General features: G+C 45.4%; 1 protein-coding gene across 3 annotated transcripts in view; it reads left to right on the top strand.

Annotated features, from left to right (window-relative positions):
- ST7L (suppression of tumorigenicity 7 like) overlaps positions 1-22,403 on the top strand; it is a 36,523-nt gene that overhangs the window by 5,270 nt on the left and 8,850 nt on the right. For 2 of the 3 annotated variants that reach the window (XM_019496947.2, XM_059717723.1), the window contains exons 4-14: positions 1,128-1,182; positions 1,901-2,016; positions 4,653-4,731; positions 5,950-6,104; positions 6,883-6,980; positions 7,968-8,082; positions 9,550-9,622; positions 10,422-10,524; positions 15,352-15,502; positions 16,323-16,415; positions 19,323-19,462. In XM_019496947.2, coding sequence (XP_019352492.2) covers positions 1,128-1,182; positions 1,901-2,016; positions 4,653-4,731; positions 5,950-6,104; positions 6,883-6,980; positions 7,968-8,082; positions 9,550-9,622; positions 10,422-10,524; positions 15,352-15,502; positions 16,323-16,415; positions 19,323-19,462 — 1,178 coding nt within the window. The remainder of the gene's footprint in view (positions 1-1,127; positions 1,183-1,900; positions 2,017-4,652; positions 4,732-5,949; positions 6,105-6,882; positions 6,981-7,967; positions 8,083-9,549; positions 9,623-10,421; positions 10,525-15,351; positions 15,503-16,322; positions 16,416-19,322; positions 19,463-22,403) is intronic. The other variant, XM_059717722.1, reaches the window with a different exon arrangement.

The raw sequence follows: 22,403 nt of genomic DNA, 5'->3' as shown, positions 1-22,403 counted from the left end.
GCTGGTTTTTATCTGAACGCTTTTGGCTTCACACTAGTGACCATAGGAACAACTGGAGAAAGATGGTCTTTCTTTCCAGGCAATCACAAGGGAAGTCTCAACACGAGAGGGAGGCAGCGATGGAAATCACTGGAGTGAAATTCAGAGATGTTCTGTGAATACGGCCACATCCATTAGCACTCCTAAAAGAAAGGACTTCTTTATGTTGTAGGTGGCAGTCCGTTTAAGTGCATAGCCTCAGGACTGGAAAGAGCTTTGCACTTACCCTGAGTATGTGCTTATCCAAACTGAATGTAAACAGCCAATCCTGGTTAAGGACACAGGGCTGACAGTGGTGTGGTAATAGCAGCCCTGAGATGGGTGAGATCCCCTAGTCTTCTACATGGGTTTAGCTGCCTGGTAAATTGAATAACTCTTCTCATTTGGAAGGATCCTAAAAGTCCCTGTCAGGGCTGCTTTGGAAGCTGTGGAAATGAGGGGAAATGGCTACTGTGGCACTGACTAGCTTCCATCATTTTCAAAGCTTCTAGCAAGGAGCACTTTGAGTGCAGTGACTTACAAAGCAAAGGGTTAGGGTTGGTACGCAGCTATCCAGAATACAGCAATGTGCCAAGTAGATTGTAAGGCTGAAGCAATGCGGTGTACCTAAGCAGTTTCTGCCCTTAATCAACATGCAGGTAACTAGAATCTGTTACAATGTAAGGAACAAAGAAAGGGACTAGCATTGTGTTTTGCAATTAAGCAAATGATGCACTTATTCAGGAAGTATAAGTGGAGCACAGTGTAGAATTAAAATGATGTAGAAAGAGTCTTTAAGTCAATAACTTGATGTCTTTAATGCAGAAAAATGTACTGGAATGTACTGTTGAGCTGTCCCTTTAATAACAGATTTTTGCAGGCTGCAAAATTATACAACTTGAACATTGCATAAAACTAACTGGAACAGTGTTTAATCCTTCCTCCAAATGCTTTTGTTTGCCAGGAATGCCGAAAACTTCTGAGTTTGCACAAGCCAAGGCCACCAGAAAGTGATCAAAGAATTCACATAAGTGAAGTCGCATAGCTCCCCTACGTAAATGACGGAGCTCTGGTTCAAACTTGAAATCATGCTTTCTTTCGTTTTGCAGAGTGCAAAGTGTGGAGAAACCCCCTCAATCTTTTCAGAGGAGCAGAATATAGCAGGTATTTATTTCACTTTGTTTTCAGCGTAACGTCTAGCCGTGGCATCCGACTCTGAACTTGCAAACAGCTTTTAGCTTGTTCACAGAACTCTCTCCAGCTGCGATTTGGAGAGAACTATGTGACTAAAAGAGCATCACACATAACTGCCTGAATTTATACCAACCCTGTACTGAAAAAGCATCTCCCTAGAGCTCCAGGCATCTTCAGTGCATGTTAAAAATGTAAATATTATTGCAAACAGAAGTAAATCGAGTAGCTTCTTCAAAATAAATAACCACTTCAGTACTTGCCATACTCCTCTTCCCCAAAACATTAAAAAAAATTACAGCTTTGCTGCCTGCTCTGAAAACTGGTGGAGTTGAGCCATTTCATCCCAAAGGGCGAGTCCTGCATTAGCGTGCCCCTTCATGCTGAGGTGAGGCAGCTCAAAAGCCCTTGCTGTCTGTAGCAGTAATACTGTTGCACAGGAAGAGCAGCATTTGCCCAGCAGGCAGTTCCCAAGTCTTCTAGAGCTTTTGGAGTAAAAACACACCTGGAAAGTCCTTACAGTAAGCCTTCTGGCAGCCAGTCTGGGCCACAGAATACCCGTGTTATCAGCTTCTGGTTAGAAACTCCACATAGCAATACATTGTTCCTGAGGGATCTCTGATGTCCCACTTGATATTTGCATTTACCACCTGTACATCTAACTGGGAACTCTCTTTGTCTTTTGCTTAAGGTATACCTGGGTGACTGGGAAGGAGCCACTGACATACTATGACATGAATTTGTCTGCTCAGGATCATCAGACCTTTTTCACATGTGATACAGACTCTCTTCGGCCTTCAGATACAGGTACTGGTGTTAGCCACACGGCCTACAGAGAGGTCAGAATATCTAAAATATGTTTATAAATGCTTACTTGAAGGTGGTTCCAGCTACTGTGTGAAACCGTGTGAAGTAAAACCTGAGTCCTGCTAGCTAGAGAACATGTGCTTAGCAAAATGCCCCTGAGTTTAATTTGTCAGTTTAAAGAAGTTCCTGAGCTTGTCCCAGGCTACACGGCTGTTTGGTGACAAAGTTATTTGCTTTTCTTTGGCTCGGGTCTCCCAGCTGTTAAATGGGGATGATGTTGAGCTTAACCTCTAGGACCGAGGTGAGATTTTACATTGGCAAAAGTGATCGGAGCCTCAGATGAAAGACGCGCCAAGGACGTATCCTAATAGTGATCTGTGAAGATAACCCACCTTTGGTGAAAGCTTCTGAAGGTGGTCTGATGTTACCATTTGACCTCGCCTGAGAAATGGCACTCCAGTGGGATTGTGCTTCCAGCATTGCTGGGGGGTGGAGATAGGGGGCAAGTGGGGAGGGAAGGGGGTCCATTAGTTCAGAACTGACTCGACAGGAAAAATACCAGTTGTGCTTCCTGCCTTATTGGATTCCTTGAACCGGCCAAGATAGGCCCTTCCTAGGCTGAGATTTGATGAACGCTCAGCTGCGGATGCTATGGCTACGTGAAAACAGATGAAATCCTTTGTTGTGTAGCAGGCTGCAGCTCTGTAGGAATTTTAGACTAGGTAGCAGAACTGCGACTAGTAAGAGAAGTGATGAAAGACTCTTGTGTTTCTTTAATTTATGATGTTTTCAAAAGTTAGAAGACTTGTCAGAGATTCTTTTCTACCACTTGCTTATTAAACTAGTTGCCAGGACTCTCATACTGGCTGTCCTTACGACTTTGTAGAAATAAGCGGTGCCCCAGAGTTTGGTGAATTTCTTATGTTAAGCAATCTTCACTGGTGTGAAACTCACTGGGCATGTCTACATGCGCAATTAATGCAGCTGAATAAGTTGTGGTGCAATTTGAGCCAGAGTAAACTAATCCCAACGTCACTGTCTACACGTGCGTTTAAGCACAGTAATTTACTCTGCTGTTGGATGCTACCTGTGTCTGACAGGACTATCTTACGCCAGACTAAATTAATGTATTGTGCCCTAATTGTATGGAAGGCGATGCTTTACTATACAGCAAATTAGTCTACTGCACAGTAAAGTGCATGTTTAGGCGGTGCATCAAATATTTTTAGTGACATGCCTAAACAGGAACTTATGAAATCATTTATAAAACTTGGATTATATTTTCCATGGGTGTAACATCTTTAAGCACAATTTCCTTTGGGGCCTTTGCTAAAGGATAGTGCTGTCTCCTAAAATGTATGGTGATGATACAGTATTCAGCAGGGAAAGCATCCCTTACCTGGCTATTGTCAGATGAGGTGCTAACTCTTCTCAGGGTGTCACGTTCAGGAAGCATTAGTTGTCAGCTAGCTAGTGACATATTTGATGTGAGGAATGTGTTTTTGTTGCATGACTGGAATATATTCGTCTCATTTTTGAAGCCAAGACTAATATTTTGTTTCCAAAGGAAAACTCAAACATTTTCCACATTATTCTTGTTGGACGGTTGAAGGTTTTGTTCCAAAAGAAACATGTATAGATTCTCGTTTTCTTATCACACTTGAGATAGGCCAGATATTGAATTCCATGAACATGCAGTTCTGGAGTCCTTTCAGAAATGTTTGGTGTGCAGGCTCATTCTGCCGAGTTAATAGTAGCAGTGAGAATGTTCCTTTTCTCTTGGATAAAGTGGGCTCCAAAGCTAGGGTCTTGCTTCCTCATAGTAGAGACTGACATTTTCCAGAGAGGTGCTCTGTTGAATTGATCTCTCCCCAGGCCTCCTCGTGCTGTAATTCTTTCACAGAAAATGGTAATTCAGACAAACGGCTCAAATTGAAGCACAGTTTAGATAAAGAGCATGTTGGAGCCTTCATGTATTTTTAGCTGCTTCATAGCACCTTTCAACAAGATGATAAGCAGTAACTGAATTTTGAGTTGGCTGCAGTACACGCTGTCATTTTCTGGTGCTTGCTTTCTAAACCAAACTTAAAGAAGAATTGCTTAACCCTTTATCATCTATTAAATAATCACTTTCAGTAGGCATTTAAGGAGTTAGACAGCTGCACAAGAGCAAATTCAATCCCTGTCCATCATGCTTTTCTTTAAAACATAAGGATGGTGGATTAAAAAAAAAAAAAAAGGTTCTGTGAGGGTCTGCACAAGATACACACGTGATAATTGTGTAAGGCCAACTGTAAATGCTTTAAAAACATCATCAGCTGAGGAATTGTGCCCGTACTTACGTAAGTGCTGCTGGTTTGCACCTGCAACTCCAAGGTTTTAAACAAGCAGTGAACGAGCTTCTCCAATATGTCATGCTCCTCTGTTGCTGCTGCCCCGTCAGAACTCCAATCTCCCTTTTGCTGCCTGCCTCTCTTGAGGGAAGAGGAAACCCATGTTCCCAAACTGCAAGTAAATGTTAATCAAATGGAGCAGATATGTAGATGGCAAGCATTACTCCTTAAAAACAGAATGGATAACGAAGTATTTCCTGGGCGGTTCTGGACTTGATCTGCCTTGAAATGTTTTCCCAACAGTTATGCAGAAGGCATGGCGCGAGAGAAACCCTCAGGCCCGGATCAAAGCAGCACATCAAGCTTTGGAATTAAGTAACGAGTAAGTTTGGAATCGGTGGAAACACGTTGAGATTCTGACATGAGAAATCCAAGTGTGTCACATTGGACTCTGTCACTTGGTTGTTTTTAGCTGTTTCGAATGAACAAGAAAAATTGTCTTCAGATATTTGAAAGCTTTTACTGTGTGCCTGAGAAATAATTGAGTGTTTAGTAGCTATGTTGCAAAATTGAGCTCGTATGTACATAGTTTGTAGTCTGCCCATTTCTTTGTTTTTTAAGACCGTTTTAGAAGAAGACTTGTTTTTTTTTTACGTTAAACAGTAAATCTCAACGTGTAGTCTTCTGCCATCGCAACACCATGGCTGTTTTGTAATAATGTTGTTCTCAGCGTTTAATGTTCTTCTGGGTTTCGTATCCACACAAGCCATTGTAACGATCGCCTGGTCTGTGCTCCTGTAACGTGGGCCAGGGACCCTAGACTGTTCTAGGAGTTAGACTGTCCTCAGTGGTGGCAGATGACAGAACAAGGAACAACGGTCTCAAATTGCAGCAAAGGAAGTTTAGGTTAGGTATTGGGGAGAACTTTCTCAGTAGGAGGGTAGTAAAGCACTGGAACAGTTACTCAGAGAGGTAGTGGAAGCTCCATCCTTGGAGGTTTTTAAGACCAGGGTAGACAAAGCCTTGACTGGGATGATGTAGTTGGGGCTGGTCCTGCTTTGAGCAGGGGGTTGGACAAGATGTGACCTCCTGAGGACCCTTCCAACCCTTGTTTTCTGTGCTTCTCTGATCTTCCCCAAGGGAATGTCTGTTTGAGAGAAGACCCTGGCCCTAGTGTAAAGGACTCGTGGACGCTGACCTGATGTCTGTGTAACAATTCCTGTGCATGATTGTCTCACAGAGTCTTTTTTTAAAAATTAAGAGAAAATAATTTTACTACTGCAGCAGGAACTTGGTTTCTTTTTGAGGATACGTTGCTGTTCTGTCCTTCAAAATGAGAAGGTTTCCCTTTTCCTAGCCTTTGTTACCTGATGGTAGGCCTATGAATGTGCTGGTAGAAAAGGTGGGGGTTAGGGTGCAGGGGAAGGTCTTTTTTATGTGGTTCATTTCAGTAGCAGTGTGTTTCCTTAGTGCTTGTTCACGTACTAAACAAAGGGCTTAAACCTAATCACTTTTAATGCTCTTCTGTGCTTTGCAAGACACATCTATCGCTGGGTTCCTTTTGAATATTTTATGCTTTTCTTTTTTGTTTCCATTACAGCTGTGCCACTGCATATGTCCTCCTGGCCGAGGAGGAAGCAACAACCATTGTGGACGCTGAGAAGTATTTTAAGCAGGCGCTGAAAGCAGGAGAAAGTGTTTACAGAAAATCTCAGAACTGCCATTCCCAAAGCCCCCAGCATGAAGCACAGCTTAGTAAGCACCTTTGAACTGAATCCTTAAACAGACTTTATTGTGTAAGCGTAAAAGCAAAATGAAAAGTGGGATCTCGTTTTTGGAACAGCTGTGGAATTCTCAGGGCTCAGTTGGTAGAACCATGTTTAGTTATTAAGCTGAAATGCAATTACAGATTGCTGATGATTTAGTTGCGTGGATTTCATATGGCTGCTGCATCTGGGTAAAGCTAGAAAAATATCAGGAACAACATGTAATCATCAGAGCAGCAGATGTGAGAACCAGAGGTCTGAAATGGGCCTCAACAAACTCATGGTAGTGTACCTTAAATGCCTTGAGGTGCCTGGTAGAGGCAAATAAGAGTGATTAGTTGAGGGTTAGCGATACCCATCACCGCTGCTCACTGGGGTTACTTAATCTAGCAAATTGGAAGAAGCTCAAGTGTTATCACCTGATGGGCATTTGGTAAGATAGCTGTAATGAATTGTGGGTTGGGTTTGGTAAGACGCAGGTGATTATTTTGCATACTTGTTCTCTCAGCAGCTAGTTAGGGAAAGGCTGGCGAGCACTTTCTCTTTGAGGGAATACACTGTCCTGTCATCCCATCTTTGGAAAGAGATACCGGCCTCATTCCCTTACCACCCCCCCACAACAGTTCTTTTTAGGATTCATTTTTACAACTTAGTGCATTAGATTCGCCACTTGTAATGCAACTTTCCAAGGCTTTTCCTTGTTTAAAATAAATGATTGACAATGAAAATGTAGCGTGTATGCTAAATGCTTTTCTTTTCTTAATCAGGAAGAGACACTAATGTTCTGGTGTATGTGAAAAGGAGACTAGCTATGTGTGCAAGGAAACTTGGAAGAATAAGAGAAGCAGCAAAAATGATGAGAGATGTAAGAGTTTGTTTTGTGTTTTTGTTTTGTTTTGTTTTGTCTGAATTGCTAGATTAAAACCAACCATGTTGGAAGTGATGGAGCAATTAGTTGTGATGAGTTTTGGGTGAGATCTGCATGTTGGTAATCAGACTTTAGTTTTCCCTATCCGTGAAGCACACGTATGCATAATATGGCATGTGTTTAGTTTGGCTTTTGATTTCCATCATTCTTTGATGGAGAATTATCTTGCCAAAGCAGCTCAACATATTTTGTCTCAGTTCACCTTACTTCTTTCACTTGTCTGAGGCAGATCCTAAGTTATTTTTACACAAACGTACATTACTGACCAAGCCAACCACTTTGAGATGGTAGCCAGGTAGGGCTGGGAGCATGGTGTCTGAATACTTGGGCAGCTAGTGTACCAGGCAGATGAATATAGAGCAAATTAAAGTGGTCTCTTCTAGATGGGGTAATTCAGTGCTTTCTTACGCTGCCTTCGTGTCTATGCGTAGTGCTGGAAGGCCTCAGGCCACTCATGGTATTTGGGTAAAGAAAGAAAATAGCTCTAAGGGATATCAAGGTTTTTTTTGTTTTTGTTGTAAACCATTATACTGAATTTCTATCTGAATTGCTATGTGATTTGTTAAGCAAAGTAATTAAGTTTATCTGGATAAGTTTAGCAGCCTGGAGCTGATAATGTATTGTGGCTGTGAAGCACTGACCTGTATAGCCCTGGACAATGGGTATCCTTTTCACATTTTGTTTTGGAGCAGTTTGCAGATGATTTTTGTTCTGTTTAAGAGGTCAAATACAAGTACATGTCTGTAGATTATACCAGCAGGAACAATTTATACGAACTAAGATGCGTTGTTCAGCAGGTCATTTTCCTGTAGCTTTCCAGAGGCAAACTGATTAAGGACTTGACTTCTTCTGCATACAGTGATTTCTGTTTTCAGATGAAGTCTTTTGAGTGAGGTAAAGGCATTTCTCTCTTCTGATTTGCAGTTATTGAAAGAGTTTCCACTTTTCAGTATGCTGAATATCCACGAAAACCTCCTGGAGGCATTACTGGAATTACAGGCTTATGCTGAAGTCCAGGCAGTTTTAGCCAAGTATGATGGTGAGTGATGCTCTTTTGTAAAGCATAAGAATGCTCCTTTCAGCTATTTTGCGCCTTAACGTAGATAAAGCCTGTGGCTCTCGTTCTGTTGCCTTCTGCTCTGCTCTGTGCACAGGTCACACCTGTCTGTATACAGGGGGCAGAATGAGCCCTGGCCGCCTCTTTTCTGACTTCCCCCAGATCCTGTATTAAGCCGATCCATGTTTCAGACCCTCAAATGGCGCTGGGTGATGCTTTCACGTTGTCCTCAGAGCCCTACCCCTCGCCTCGCTGCCACGGCATTCTTCCTGGTCAGGGGACCAGCCTGTGCCTACCCAAGGCCCCTTGCCAATATTTACAGTGAATCGGCTTCAGAGTGGTGTTTGTGGGAACTTTTCCTCACTCCAAGCAGTTGGAGTCTTCTCTGTGGTGCCTCTGTTGCCCATTGCTCCAGGGAATGAGAGACTTGAGGTTCTTGCCAAAACCCAGGGCCCCCTGTGCCTGGCCCATGCCAGCAACAGGCTGCTATTATTCGGCCACCCGTGCTGCGCTGTGAGGGCTTTTTCATTAGTGCAGTAAAGTGTTTACCTGTCCGAGGGATTTTAGTTTTGACCTCAGAGGGGTGGACACTTGCTTAGAGTGGGGTGCCGATTCCTTTGAAACATCTGGAACAACTAGGATGAGCTTCACAGAGCTGGGGGCTCGGAGAAACTTGTGAGAAATCCTTCCCATATGGTACATACCAGATGCTTGGCTGGCTTTTCAAATGGCTGACAAGCCCGGGAGAGGGTTTAAGAAACAGGAGTTGTCCAACGGCATGCATAGCCTTGTATGCAGGAATTTGAGAACCAGATTTTTTTTCTACTGGTAAAATATCTTGCACTGCACACGGTTAACCTCCTTGTGCCTAAAGACACTGTCAGGTGAAGTTTGGTTCTAGATTTAGGCTTTCTATAAATCTGCTTCAAACCAGTAATGATTTATCCACGGGATTATAAAAAAGAAAACAAGTAATTTGTATTTTTAGTTGAAAAGTCTCTGGCTGTGTTTAGTCCTGTTTAAAAGCATTCTGCTCGTGTATATGAACTTGACAGCAACGTTGTGAAGAAACTGGCTAGTCTAAGGTGAAGGTAAAACATTTGTTGTAAATGTTTTTGCTAGTACTAATACTGGTAAAGACGCTTTCTGAGAGGATGCAGCTCACCAAAGTCTTGCTACGTAAATTTGGTTTCCAACATCCTCAGGATGCATTCAGAAAGAGGTGCAAATCCAGACCCTGGACAATGAGAGGATTTTTCTGAAAATATTTTGGGGGTTGGAGCAAAGCAGTTGAGGAATTGTAAGTTTTGAGTCAGAACTGAAATGTTCCAGATGTTGAGTTTACTGTACAGGCCTTCCCAAATCAGAATCAGTCAGCTCGGAGGAGACAGATTGAAGATGTTGGTCTTACATTTGAGTTTCTAAAGTTAACTATTTATTGTGCCCTAGACATCAGTCTTCCAAAATCGGCAGCAATATGTTACACAGCAGCACTGTTAAAGGCTAGAGCTGTTTCAGAAAGGTAAGCGAATGCACAAACTGCTGAAAATGGTAGCTTGCCGCTGCTCACGGATTATGATGAAAAAACCTATATCCGGTGTGGTGTTTACCTCTGAAAACAGGTTTCTGTGTTCACGAGTGAATTCCTAGTTCTCTCTGCCACTACCACGCCTCTGTTTGTCTTAAAGAATAGACTGTCCACGAGTAGTTGAGCAGAGGATCTGATCATGTGTGTCCAACACTCCCGGATTTCAGATGGCTCACTCACCCTGAGCATCTGCTGGAATGGGGGTGGGGGTGGAATCTGGGTGCCTGACTCCATGCAGGAGATGCAGGCTGGTGCTTTGCAGTCTCTAGCTGCTGCTCACTACATCTGGTGATCTCTTCAGCTAAGTTTAACATTGCCTCTTAGCTTTTGTCATCATAACAGACTTACAACAACAATCAAATGCTGGGACTTTCAATCCAGCTTTCTCTCCAGACCTCAGCAGGATGAGCGACTAGCATGACTTTCTCCTCTCAGTTTAACTTCTGTAGTCAAGCTGCAGAGGAAGAGCTTCCATAGTGCCCTGCAGCTGCCCGAAGTTTAAGATGTCTCAGTCCCCTAACAGTTAAGACATTTGGTTACCTGCAGTATTTAGTGGCACTGTGGACTAAGCAGTGTTGGCGCAAACATCTTAATTTCTTATATTTATAAATCAGACACCTCTTCCAGCAGTCCTTATTGGAGTTCAACAGACTCATTTCTGACAAGTTTTGGTTTACAATATCATTTTGGCTTGCATTTCCCTCAGTTTGTTCAACTTGGGTTTCCACTACAGATTCTCTCCAGAAACAGCCTCCAAGAGAGGTCTCAGTGCAGCAGAAATTAATGCTGTGGAGGCGATTCACAGGGCTGTGGAGTTTAACCCTCATGTCCCAAAGGTAAGGGCTGTTTCTTTCCCTCTGGGTCCACTTTACCTCCTTAACTAAGATAAATCGCCTTCTGCAATAGCTGTGGAGTTTATATGTACTCACCTCTGTGGATCATTTAACTGTTTCTCTTTGCCTGATGAAGTAGGCAGAAGATTATTCATGTAAAACCTGAGGCTACTTGGAAATCCTGGGTTGTTTGCAATGATGGCCTTTATCGCTACTAGCTGATACAGTTAAGGTTACCAAGACAGTTGTTTTTGCATATCTCTATTCTCTGTTTCTTTTCCTGTTTTCTCCCCCTTGCAAGCACATTGTCCAGAGCAGTTTCCCAAATCTCTCCTGCAAGGCAAACTGTAGCAAGTGTTTGGCAGTGATGTATTTTAGAGCGCCTACCTCTGCAGCAGCTATTAATTGCACACTAGAAGAAATCCTTCAGCTGCCAAGAACCTGGAAGCCCTGACACTTCTGTGAGAGAGGGGGAAGTTGGTATGTTTTCGTGAGTTGCTGGCTTACAGAGACCTTATGGCCTAGTGATTACAGGACCAGAGTCAGGGGGCTCTTGAGGTCTGATGGGATCTAGGCTATGGACTTGTAGGAATATCTTGGGCAAGTTCCTTCCCTTCCTTATGCACCACTCATTCCACCTGTGCATTGGTACAGGTAGCAGATGCCTTTTCTGATTCCTTGGTTACTATCTGCTTGGTCGAGAGCTTTTCCAGGCTTATTGCCCTAAACAACCCCTGGGCTGATAATTTCTCTGGACAACTGATCCCTCTTTTTCCTTTACACTCTACTTGATATTGCACATTTTCTGTAGCTTGTTTAAATAACAAGGCAGCAAAATAGCTGTAGACAGACTGGTTTAAGAAGTATTCTTTTGGCATTTTCTCCTTTTGGTTTTGGAGGAATTGTGTGTACATCTGTAGCTGTCCAGTTTGTTAAAAAAAGAAAACTTAGCTTGATAGAGAGAGGTCATGATAATCTCTTCTGGCTGCAGATTTGCTCTTAAATATTTTATTAGCTCTGATTGCTTATACAGGGCTTTGATTCAGCAGAGTGAGTAATAGCTCGAACAATTCTAGGCTTAACTGTTACCCATAAAAACATGTAGACTGCTACATCATACTGGTCAAATAGAAGGGGCTTAAAAACTAGCAGCGTATTTAAAATATTGATACTTGGATGAGAGCTTGTTTGTCCGGCCATCCTTTGTAAACTAAGTAAGTGCGGGGAGTACTCCTGCGAAGTGGGTTACCCAGAACTGTAGACGTCTCAGCAGAGCCATAAGAAACAGAAAGCTGAATGATAGGTACTTGTAGCCACATGGCAGCAGAGGGTGCTCCTGTCTCGTCAGGATTGTGTGTCAAAGTGTAGTGTTATCACCGCATCCCTGGCAGCTGTCAGAGCTGGTTTACAAAGCAAGTCCTTCTTGCTGCCTGACCTAACCTTTCCATTAGCACCGTCTTGTCTGTGCAGACCAGGTTTCTGTTGGCACCCTCTCCCTTACCTAGGAAACTTCCTTGAGGACGGCTGTAATTCCCACTGTGGCATGGGGATTAGTCTTTTTTGTATTTACCTAATAGTTGTGTTCGGAGGCCAGGATTAGGCCTATGTACTAGGTGCTATATGAACCCCCTTCCAAAAAGGGAACGATCAATGCAAAAACGCTCCCTGCTGCACAGGAGAGCACGGCTGGGTACTGTTGGAGATGCTCTGTCAGGCCGCGGCGTGCACTAAAAGGGGCGTGAGAGTTTGGTCTCTAGAATCAATCCCTGAAGCTGAAAGGCTGCTCCAAAGAGGAACTGCTCTTTTTACGTCAAAATACTTCTTTTGTGAATCGTTGGCAAGAGACCCCAGAAAGAGAATTGAAAGCGATTTCAGGCCTTAAATTAAACAACAGCTTATGCTAGTTTCTTCCTTGAGCTGTTTTGCAGCACAAATAAGACCTATTCGGTCTTTGGGACAGATTCATGTCTGGTGTGACTTGAACTGGCCAGGAGGTAAAAGCTCACGTGTGCCGCATGTCACTGAATCCTGTGCAGAACTTTTGCTCTGGGGATTTATACTATTGGTAATCTTGAATGTGGAAAGATGGCTTTACCCTGGATCTAATCCCCTACAAAAAATCACGGCGTCCCAGTCACAATTGCCATGAAGATGTGAATTCATCCACCCACTCTGTTCTGTCTGCCTGTCCGGTCTAATAGAATGTGCACTGAGAAGACTAATTGCTGGGAGAAATTGCTGGTTGTTTGCATGACTGATCAAGAGTGTAGCAAGTTCATTTCAGACAGTCTCAGACAGGTTTGTCTTTACCCTCTGCCTTCAGGGGGGAAGAAGATTATAACACATTGTCATTATCTGAAAGTCCCTTTACTTGGAGTGTCCTTCAGTTGCTTCAGAGCTCTCGCGTTTCCCTTTAAGAAGCTGAATACACTTTTAATTTCAGGCTGCTTCTTTGTAATGCATCCAGTGGTTTTGCAGTCAAGAAGGTAGGTGGCATTTTAGCAATGCTGTCTTCTCTTCTGCTCACGTACCTCTTCGGACTGCTGCCATTATTTGTAGCAGGGTAGCACCTAGCATCTAGCGGTGCTGATTTACGCTTGTACGAGCTCTGGGGGGCTTACTGTCTAAACAGGAGAGCCGAAGGGTGGAGAGAGAGCAGACACAGAGAAGTGAAGTGACTTGCTTAGTGTCATGCAGCACGCCAGCAGGAAGAGAGCCAGAGATGTTCTAACGTGCAGCCTAGTTTTGTACAAATAGGATCAAAATTGTGCGTGTGTAAGAGAAGGGTCCTCCTTTGCCCCTGCAGTGATACAAGTGGCTGTTCTGCATTGAGCTGTGAAGGGGCTGGCATTCGCAGTTCCTGTCTTTGCAGCGACAGTTTTTGGGGATGAGCCTTCTGTTTTGGAAGGGGAGGACTTTTTTGAGAACGTTATTTTCTTCCCATGGTTCAGGATACAAAGGTGGATCTGGACTCCACTAGGACATAATAACAGGGGATGGAGTTCAGGCCATGTAACCAGGAGGTAATTTGGAGGAGATAGCTCAGTATTACAATGGGATAAACCTGCTAATGTCTTTAGCAGCTTGTGGAAAAAGACACTCCCAGCATTTGTGCACAGGCCTGCCGGCTAATGGTGGAAAGTGGACCATGAGAAGTTCCAAAGCCTGGAACAGCATCCTCACTCTCTGTTTATTCGTGAGCACCATCGATGTGCACAGACAGACGACGAGGTCTAGTCCCAGCCCTGCAGCAAGCAAGCACACCGAGGTGCTAATAATTACATCAAGGCTGCACCATTTCGACTACATTTTCCTCCCCTTGCTGTTTAAGCCTTTAGTACAACTGCAAACTAGTCACAGCAGCAAGCCTGAGGAGTCATGTCAAAGGTCAGATATTTGAGACTATTTTCCCACAGCAGCCCGGTGCGAGCGATCCTTTACTGGGTTAAAAAAAATCGAAGAGGATTAAAGAGGATTAGCAAGAATATTACCCTCCAGAGCGCAGGCCTAAGGCACTCCGAGAAGAACCTAGCCAGGCAGTAAATGTGCTTGATTTGGCCGGGGCACAACCCCTGCTACATTCCTTCAAGAATCTGAATGGGAAAAGTTAAGTCCCCAAACTAGATTAGTAAATAATCTCATAGTTTGTGGCATCTGCTGAAATAAATCGGTGAGCTGGCTGCATTCTTACCCTTCAGGAGAGAGTTAAAGGAATTGCCAGCAACATTGATCAAAGATGAGGATTAACTTTGGCCGTTATTGATGGGACTCTCTCTACTACTACTTGGAAGGACAGTACCTAAACAAATACAAGGAATTGGGACATTCGTGCCACGCCTCTGAAATGTACTCGTTTAGCATTTCCCAAAAGCCGAGTTGAAGAGGAAGACAACGTAGCGTCCTTGAAGCTATTAGAAACATGCGTTAAAAGAGTTACTGCCTGGGTGCTTTGCCGCATGCTCCCTGCCCTCTGGCCTGAGCATCTAATTTTGGGAGTTGTCTGCTTGGAAACACCAATGTATTCTGCCCACGTATCGCAGTGCGGAGTTTTGCCTTCTCCCAGCAGCTGCTGCAGCTCTCCTGCTTTGCACTTGCCCAGCTATGCTGTGCTGGCATGGTTGTGCACTGGGGATGCTTCTTGTTTTGAGAGGAACGTTCAGCCTCGGCTCAACTCTCCTGCACAGGTTGATGCTTTTGTCTCTGGAGTGAAAACTTTGGAAGTGCAAATCAGCCTAGATTCACAGCATTTAATATGGCATCCCTTTGCTTGTGCTTCCTGTGGAGCCCCTCCCCCCACCCTTCCCGTGGAAAAGATGGCTTCTAGGATAGATGCATGAAATAGTTATGCTAAGCAAATTAATCTGCTGCACTGCCTAAAGCTGCATTAAAGTGTGATTGGGGGGGAAATATTTGTGTTGCTCAAGACAACTTGTGTATCACATAGCCATGTGTATATACATGCATATATCGTGTGCATGTATGTGCATATGATATGGGAGGTGGATTTTCTCAGAAGAGAACTGCGTGTGTACCTTTTGAAATACGAATGTAAATCCGTTCTAACAGAGTGTACATCTTTCTGGCAGTCTGGCTGTAAAAGGTCTCAGCTAAAGAGCCCAAATCCATTCTTCCCTCTTTTCAGTGTACATCAGAATTACCTAGAGCCTATCAGCATCAAGTACTAGGTCTCTGTGCTACTTGAGCAGGTGGGGATTGTCTCTGTGCATTATCCTCTGGAACAGATGAGGGATCCTTTGGTGTAGCATGGCTGTGGTCATTCTATGAGCTGTGTAACTAAGCGTCTGATCTGTTTCCCTTTTCTGCTTTCAGTACTTACTAGAAATGAAAAGCCTAATTCTACCTCCGGAGCACATTCTGAAACGAGGGGACAGTGAGGCTGTAGCATATGCATTCTTCCATCTTCAGCACTGGAAGCGGATAGAAGGGGCCCTTAATCTGTTGCACTGTACGTGGGAAGGCAGTAAGTATCTTTTTCTAGTCCAGATTGTCAGTCTCTCTGCTTCTCTCGCCTCCTCTGTACCTGACAAATCTATTCTGGATCCACTGGCAAGTGTCTGACCCCCTCCATTCAAGGCTTAGGGCAGGTTGGCATCAGCGGGGTTTCAGTGCTACTGTTTGCCTTGTAGGAGATGCCTAGCTGGTGCTATGTTTCCCAGAGGCAGAGGGATTTTCCCAAGTATGCAGCCATCTATAACCAGATACAGTTCTGAGATTTGTAAGCATGGCTCTAGGGGTTCAGGCCACATCCTGAACTGAGCCTTTGAGGGATTTCTACCAGGTTATTTTCCCCACTTGCAGAAGCTCCTCACTGTGTGAGAGCCACCAGGCAAGGAAGCAGCCAGGTACAAGAAGTGTGTGGAGCAAGACAGTCCTGGAGATTGAAGCACCTTCTCTGTTCTCCCTAGAGCTCAGTCACATGGTGCAGGGAGGACTTTTCACTGCTCATACTGGGTCTGATCATGAGCTAAAGGGGCTCTTCAGTCTCAGCTTGCTGTAAGTCCCCTGTCTGTTTGTGTATGTATAGTCTTTGCCCCATGGAACCTCAGTCCTGATGTGTCGCTGCATCTCTTACCTTGATACAGACCTTACTACTGCTATGCACTTATGTCCTACTTCTGCTCTCGCTTCTAAATGAAAATATCAAAGGGAGACTCAACTACTTCCAGGCTTCTTCACTGCTTGCTGCTTTCAGTTGTGAGCAAGATGCCCCTTTGCCGGTGGTTCAGGAGTTTGGTTTATGTGTAGCTCTAACATGAATTCTGGCTTTGCCTTTTTCTCAGCATTCAGAATGATCCCGTACCCATTAGAGAAGGGCCATCTTTTCTATCCTTATCCCACCTGCACAGAGACGGCAGACAGGGAGCTGTTGCCAAGTAAGTGGTTATTCTGTTTATAAATAATGCCTGTAGTAGAATAAGTGTATGCTGCCTTGCTCTGTACTTACCCTCATGTGCCCTCAGCTTGTGAACTCCCCGTGGCAGGGATTCGGCTGCTTGCTTGCCGCTGCACTTGACCACACGAAATGTTGTGCAAATGCAACAGCCCTAAAAAGTGACCTTGTATCCCCCAAAGAGCCCAGGGTGCTTCCCAAAGGCAGTTGTGGGCATGGGTATACAGTACTTGGTGGCTTCCCACTGCAGCTGGTTGGGAGTCATGGATGAGGTGTGACAGTGGTTTAACAGAAGAGCAACATTCCCCACCAGGTACAGAGTGAGAAATGTTGTACTCCATTGGTACTGCCAGGGGAGCTTAGGAAAACTATTCAAATCCCTTACCAAATTTGTGCCTCACTTTCACCAGCAGTGCATGCTTTGAGATGTGCAATAGGCAGAAGGTTGGTTTTTCCATCCCAGTTGGACTGGGTCCCCTTCAGCTGCAGGTCTTGCCCTGCCTTCCTGTTGCACTATTAGTTCAAGACCACACAATAGCAGATAATGCTCCCAAATCATCCTTCTAAGGCAGTGTTTCTGTAGAACACGAGGGTTTTGTAAAAGAAGAGTTTGTTTTGTAGGACGAGGCTTCCATACGTGGTAGTCCCAAACTGGAGACACCAAAACTGGGCTCCTGAGCAGTTGCTGTGAAGCTGTCGTCTTCGCTATTTCCAGAAAGTAACAAGCATGCTAGAAATAATTTCAGGAGCTTGGATTGGAGTTGCTTGTGAAGCCTTTCTCGCATTCATCTTGGGCGGCCTGTCAAAGGACAGACCGCTGTGCTGGGTCCTGTCTTGAGTCATTTATTGGTACGCACCCACCTAATGACTCTTAAAAGCTGCTAACCTGATGCACAGTTTCAGAGAACCCCGACACACACCAGCGTAGGTCTCCTCCATCAATTCATGATCTTGCAGCTATCTGATGATTTGAGCTAAGCAGCCTGCCGACACACTGCTAGAGCCCTTGCTCGCTGCGTCAGAGATCAGCGCTCATTTAGATAGCATAGGGCTCTTGTTTCATCTTGCATGGTTCTGGGACTTTGTTAGCGTGGGCACCTGCAACTCTGGGATCTCTCTGGCTTTTCATGGAGTAGAGAGAGCTACTACAAAAGTATCAGGGGACACGCAAGGGATCTGGCGACAGAAGAGCAAACTTTACACACGTGTGTTTCTGTTACAAAAACCTGAAGTTCCGTTTAAAATGTGTAATTCAAATCTGCCCCCAGACTGCCTTAAATTACTCATTTCTCACTTATGCAGGATATTGCAGAAGGAATTCCTCGGTTAGCGACTAACCCGGGCTGCAGACTTCCCAGCATAATTAAACGCCAACACATGCATGAATTTCAACACGATCACTCACGCATTCCTACTGCATTTTAAATATAAAACTGTCCATAAATAAAATCTTCTTAACGCTTTTACTGGACAGCCTTCCCCTGAAGCCTCGATGCTTTCAAAATACAATTCTTATCTGTTTCACATAGAGTTCCTAACTGGGTGGAGGATAAGCTCCTACTAAGCACTGAGTCGCCAGGGACATTTTGAACGTGTAGGGCTTTGTACACGCGCTTGCATGTGTAGCAGCAGCTCTGGGTGCCTGGAAAAGGCTTCTCATTTTGGTTTGTTCTTCTCCCCACATGTGTTGGGGCAGCTGGTTTGCTCCTATTTCCCCTCCTCTCCCTCCTGCTTGAAAGGAATCCCCTCCAACTGGGGTATTCAGATGAGGTTTAGTCTCCTTTTTGTTTGCTGATCGTAGCCACAGGGAGGTTTTATATGTAATTCATCCGAAAGGTTTTTTCTTTCTTTCTTTTTGTTTTCTCCTGGAGCTGCCACAGAATCAAGTGCAGCAGGTTGAAGGCCCTTGTAAAGCACTGTATGCACACAACAACCTGCTTATCCCATCTGTTTAAAATCCTTGCAAAACTGTTAGGTAGAAGCTTCAAGGGCGGCAAGTTACCAGAGCCAGCGGGACTAGCAAATTCACCAAATGATCCCCCATTAGTGACTGCTTTCCATGTCTTGAGCAGTGAAAGCTCCACAGTCCAGTCCCTGAGCTGTCTAGTCATCTTCTGATTTCTTTGCCCTGGAGTATAAATTGCAAAGAACCGTTATGTACAAAATTTATAACCCGGTCTCAGTCCTGCTTTCTTTGAGGTCTGCTTTGTCAGCTGCTCCAAAATTTACGGTAGTCTGCCAGCCAGCATCTTGGGAAGCTTGAGTAGAAACTACCGAGTGTATGTTGGCTCTGATGCTTGCTTTCAGAGTTATTTTGCGCTCAAACATGGGAATTGCTCAGATAAACAGACCTCCTACCATAGAAAGCATAACAAATATGATGTTTGTTTTCTCCAATGCGGCATTTGGTTAAATAACAGAATGAGTGTGCATAGCCGTTAAAAATCCCTTGATTTGTTTAAACTGGGCCAAGTGTTTGGATTGGAACCATTGTCTTGAAAGTGGGCTGCAAACTTTACACCATTTCCTTCTGTCTTGCCACAACAGTCGGTATCGGAGACAGTCCAGCCAACTGCTTCGCTTTAGGCTGAAGGAGGTCAGGAGGAGGGTGCAGGGGTGGGGAAGGGTAGCTTTAATGGGGCTCCTAAGTAACAAGAGGATGGAAACCATCTAATGCATGAGACTGAAGATGAATCAAAGTTAAGCTATGTTGGCTCATGGCAGCGTGCGGGCTGGGATACGTGTAGCCGCAGGTTCACATTTGTTCCTGTGACGTGAACTGATGGGAGTGTCGGATCGCGGCCATGCTGCAGCAGCTGCCGTGTAGCTGTGACCTCTTGTGCCCACCCCCGTAGACGTGAGAGTCAGTTTGTGGTTGTTTTCCTTTCAGCGTTTCATGACGTCTCCGTTTACCCGCAGAAGGAGCTTCCTTTCTTTATCCACTTCACGGCAGGGCTGTGCTCGTTTTCAGCAATGCTTGCCCTCCTCATGCACCAGTTCCCTGAACTCATGGTCGTGTTTGCTAAATCTGTAAGTATTGCCTCCCTTCCAGGGCTCGCTGAGGGCAGTTGGGGGATATCAAGATGCTGAGGTCCCCTGAATGCAAATGCTCTGAGGGGCTGTGGATTTGCACTCTCAGGTGCCTGCTTTCTGAAGCCAGAGTTATTGCACTTGATTTGCTATTGACTAGGGTTGGGTCAACACCACTCTCGAGCATGCTCCACCTGCCTGCTGCCTGTGCCTACACCAAACCCAGGGGAACAGCAGCAGAGCTACTCCGGGGGTTCTCTCAGAGCTGGTCTCAAAGGGTCATATGGATGCCTTGGAGCAGCGTCATTGCTGCTTTCTGTCTGCAAATGCAAAACCTGGGAAGCGGGTGGGTGCCCAGCAGCCTTAGAGCTGCAGCACAGACATACCCAGGGGCCTGGTTCCTTGCTTTTTATAAAGATCAGGGTTCTTGAGTTGCAAAACTGACCCCTGAAGACCACCCTTGGAGAGGCTTAACACCAGTTACAGACCAAGGTCCACACCAGCCTGCTCTCTTCTTTCTAAGTTTTAGTTAAACCACAACTATTGGAAGCAGAAGCTTGTGAATTTGGAGTTTAGGGATCTTGAGTACTGAACAAATTAAAACAAAAGCCATGGGAGTGCTCAGATGAGTGGTACCCTTTCTCAGGCTCAAGGCCCCCCTTGGAAAATGCCAGCTCTGAGCTTTCTTTCATTTTTGACTATAGAAAAATAATAGTGATTCTTCCGTTGCAAAGAACTCGGAAAGACCACAGCAGGTTGGTGTGTTTTTGACACTGTGGATCTCTTCTTTAAATCTCTGGGTTTATCATGTGAGTCACGTGTAGGTTTAGCTCACTTCTCAGTGCTGATATTGCACAGCACCCTTAAAAGGATCTTGCCATGCCCTGGGGTGCCTCATCATCCTTCCTGAGAATCACTGGCTTAAACGGTCATCTCCCTGAGGCAGAGACGGTTCGCATTATGTACTGTGCCAGGGGAAGTGTCTGTGCGTAAGGAATGAGCATGTTCTGCCCCTTTTTGAGCTGTTGGTCTCCTTCCTCCCTGCTGCAGCTTTGTGCCCTTGTGCCCCTGCTGCCTCTTTCCATGCTGCAGATGGCGGGATCGCTGCTTCTCAGGCTGCTCCGGGATAGCAATAGTGAGGGCTGATGGGTGATGGCAGGAAACCTGGGTTATTGCACGTGGCTGAAGTGAAACACCAACTAGAAATGAATCCTCAGAAATTCCATGGAGAAGGTAGTCACTCATCCCGTGCGGCTCCATTCTCGCTGGTTCCTTTCTCTGTTACTTTGCCTTCTAGCCATTGGGGAAGCTAGAACACATGTGATAGCTCTGTCATTTAAAGCCCTGCTACAGGGTGCCAGGTTGCCACAGCAAGGAGCATGGTTGAAGTCCAGCATACAGCAGAGAACAACCTGGTGGTGGGGTCAAGGACCACCTGGCTTTTGTTCACATTTTTTCTCAAATTCTAGTGGTTGAAAATAGGCAAATGAACTCCTGCTGCTTGTGTGCATGGAGTCCGTGCTGTGTCAGCTGTTCCTTTGGGGCTTCCATGGGAAACTGAGGCAGAGGCTTTTTGTGAGCAGCCGAGCAATAAATGCATGGAGGTAAGAAGCTATGGTGGAAGTTGCCCTGCAAACTGCCTCCTTTACCTGGCTGCGAGAAGTGGCTGAGTCGGGAGCTCCAGTCAGTTCAAACAGCAGCGTGGTGTTGTCACTGGGAGCCACGTTAAAGGAACACAGCAAGTGGGCTTCTCTCCTGCTCTTGCCCTGTAAGCTGTCTTTGGCAGGCGGACTGATCATATTCGACCTTGGGGGGAAGTGGGCAGTGGAGTCCCCCAGAGCTCAGTCCTTGGGCCCGCGCTGTTCAATTTCTTTATCAGCGATTTGGACGACGGGGTGAAAAGCAACCTGTTCAGATTTGCTGATGATACCAACATCTGGGGTGAGGTGGGCACGTTAGCAGGGAGGGAAAGACTGCAGAAAGACCTGGATAGGTTGCAGGGGTGGGCTAACAAAAACAGGATGCGTTTCAATACGGACAAGTGCAGGGTGCTGCACTTGGGCAGTAGTAACCGACAGCACACTTCTAAGATGGGAAAGTCCCTTCTTGAGAGCACGGAGGCAGAAAGGGATCTTGGAGTCGTCATTGACTCCAAGATGAACACGGGCCGACAATGAGAGGTCACGGTCGGCAGGGCTAACCGGACCTTATCGTGCATCTACAGGTGCATCTCAAGTAGGTCCAAGGAGGTGATTTTCCCCCTCTACGCGACACTGGTCAGGCCGCAGCTGGATTACTGTGTCCAGTTCTGGGCACCCCCTTCAAGTGGGATGTGGACAACATTGAGAGGGTCCAGAGGAGGGCTACTCGCATGATCCGGGGACAGCAGGGCAGACCCTACAACAAGAGGCTACGGGACCTGAACCTGCAGCCTTCAGAAGAGAAGGCTGAGGGGGGACCTGGTGACCGTCTATAAACTCACTAGGGGGGACCAGAAGGGTTTGGGGGGGGCCTTGTTTCCCCTAGCGCCCCGGGGCCCGGGATAACAAGGAATAACAGCCACAAGTTGTTGGAGAGTAGGTTTAGATTAGACATCCGTAGGAACTATTTTACAGTCAGGGCAGCTAGGATCTGGAACCAACTTCCAAGGGAAGTGGTGCTGGCTCCTACCTTGGGTGGTCTTTAAGAACTGGCTTGATGCCTACCTGGCTGGGGTCATTTGAGCCCAGTTTTCTTCCTGCCCAGGCGGGGGGTCGGACGTGAAGATCTACAAGGTCCCTTCCGACCCTACTTCTATGATTCTTGGCTAGTTGGGGGTGCACAGTGGGTCATAATCCCTGCCTGGCTACAGTCAAGGCAAGGAGAGAATTTTTCAAAATAGACCCCTGTGTAGCGCTCTCTCTTCTGATTTCACTAATAGCCAGGTAGGGCTTTCTGTGAA

The sequence above is a fragment of the Alligator mississippiensis genome, chromosome 14 (assembly GCF_030867095.1).
Source record: "Alligator mississippiensis isolate rAllMis1 chromosome 14, rAllMis1, whole genome shotgun sequence".
Taxonomy (NCBI): Eukaryota; Metazoa; Chordata; order Crocodylia; family Alligatoridae; genus Alligator; species Alligator mississippiensis.
The sequence above is the reverse complement of the archived record's forward strand: the minus strand, read 5'-3'. Positions and strand labels throughout refer to the sequence as shown.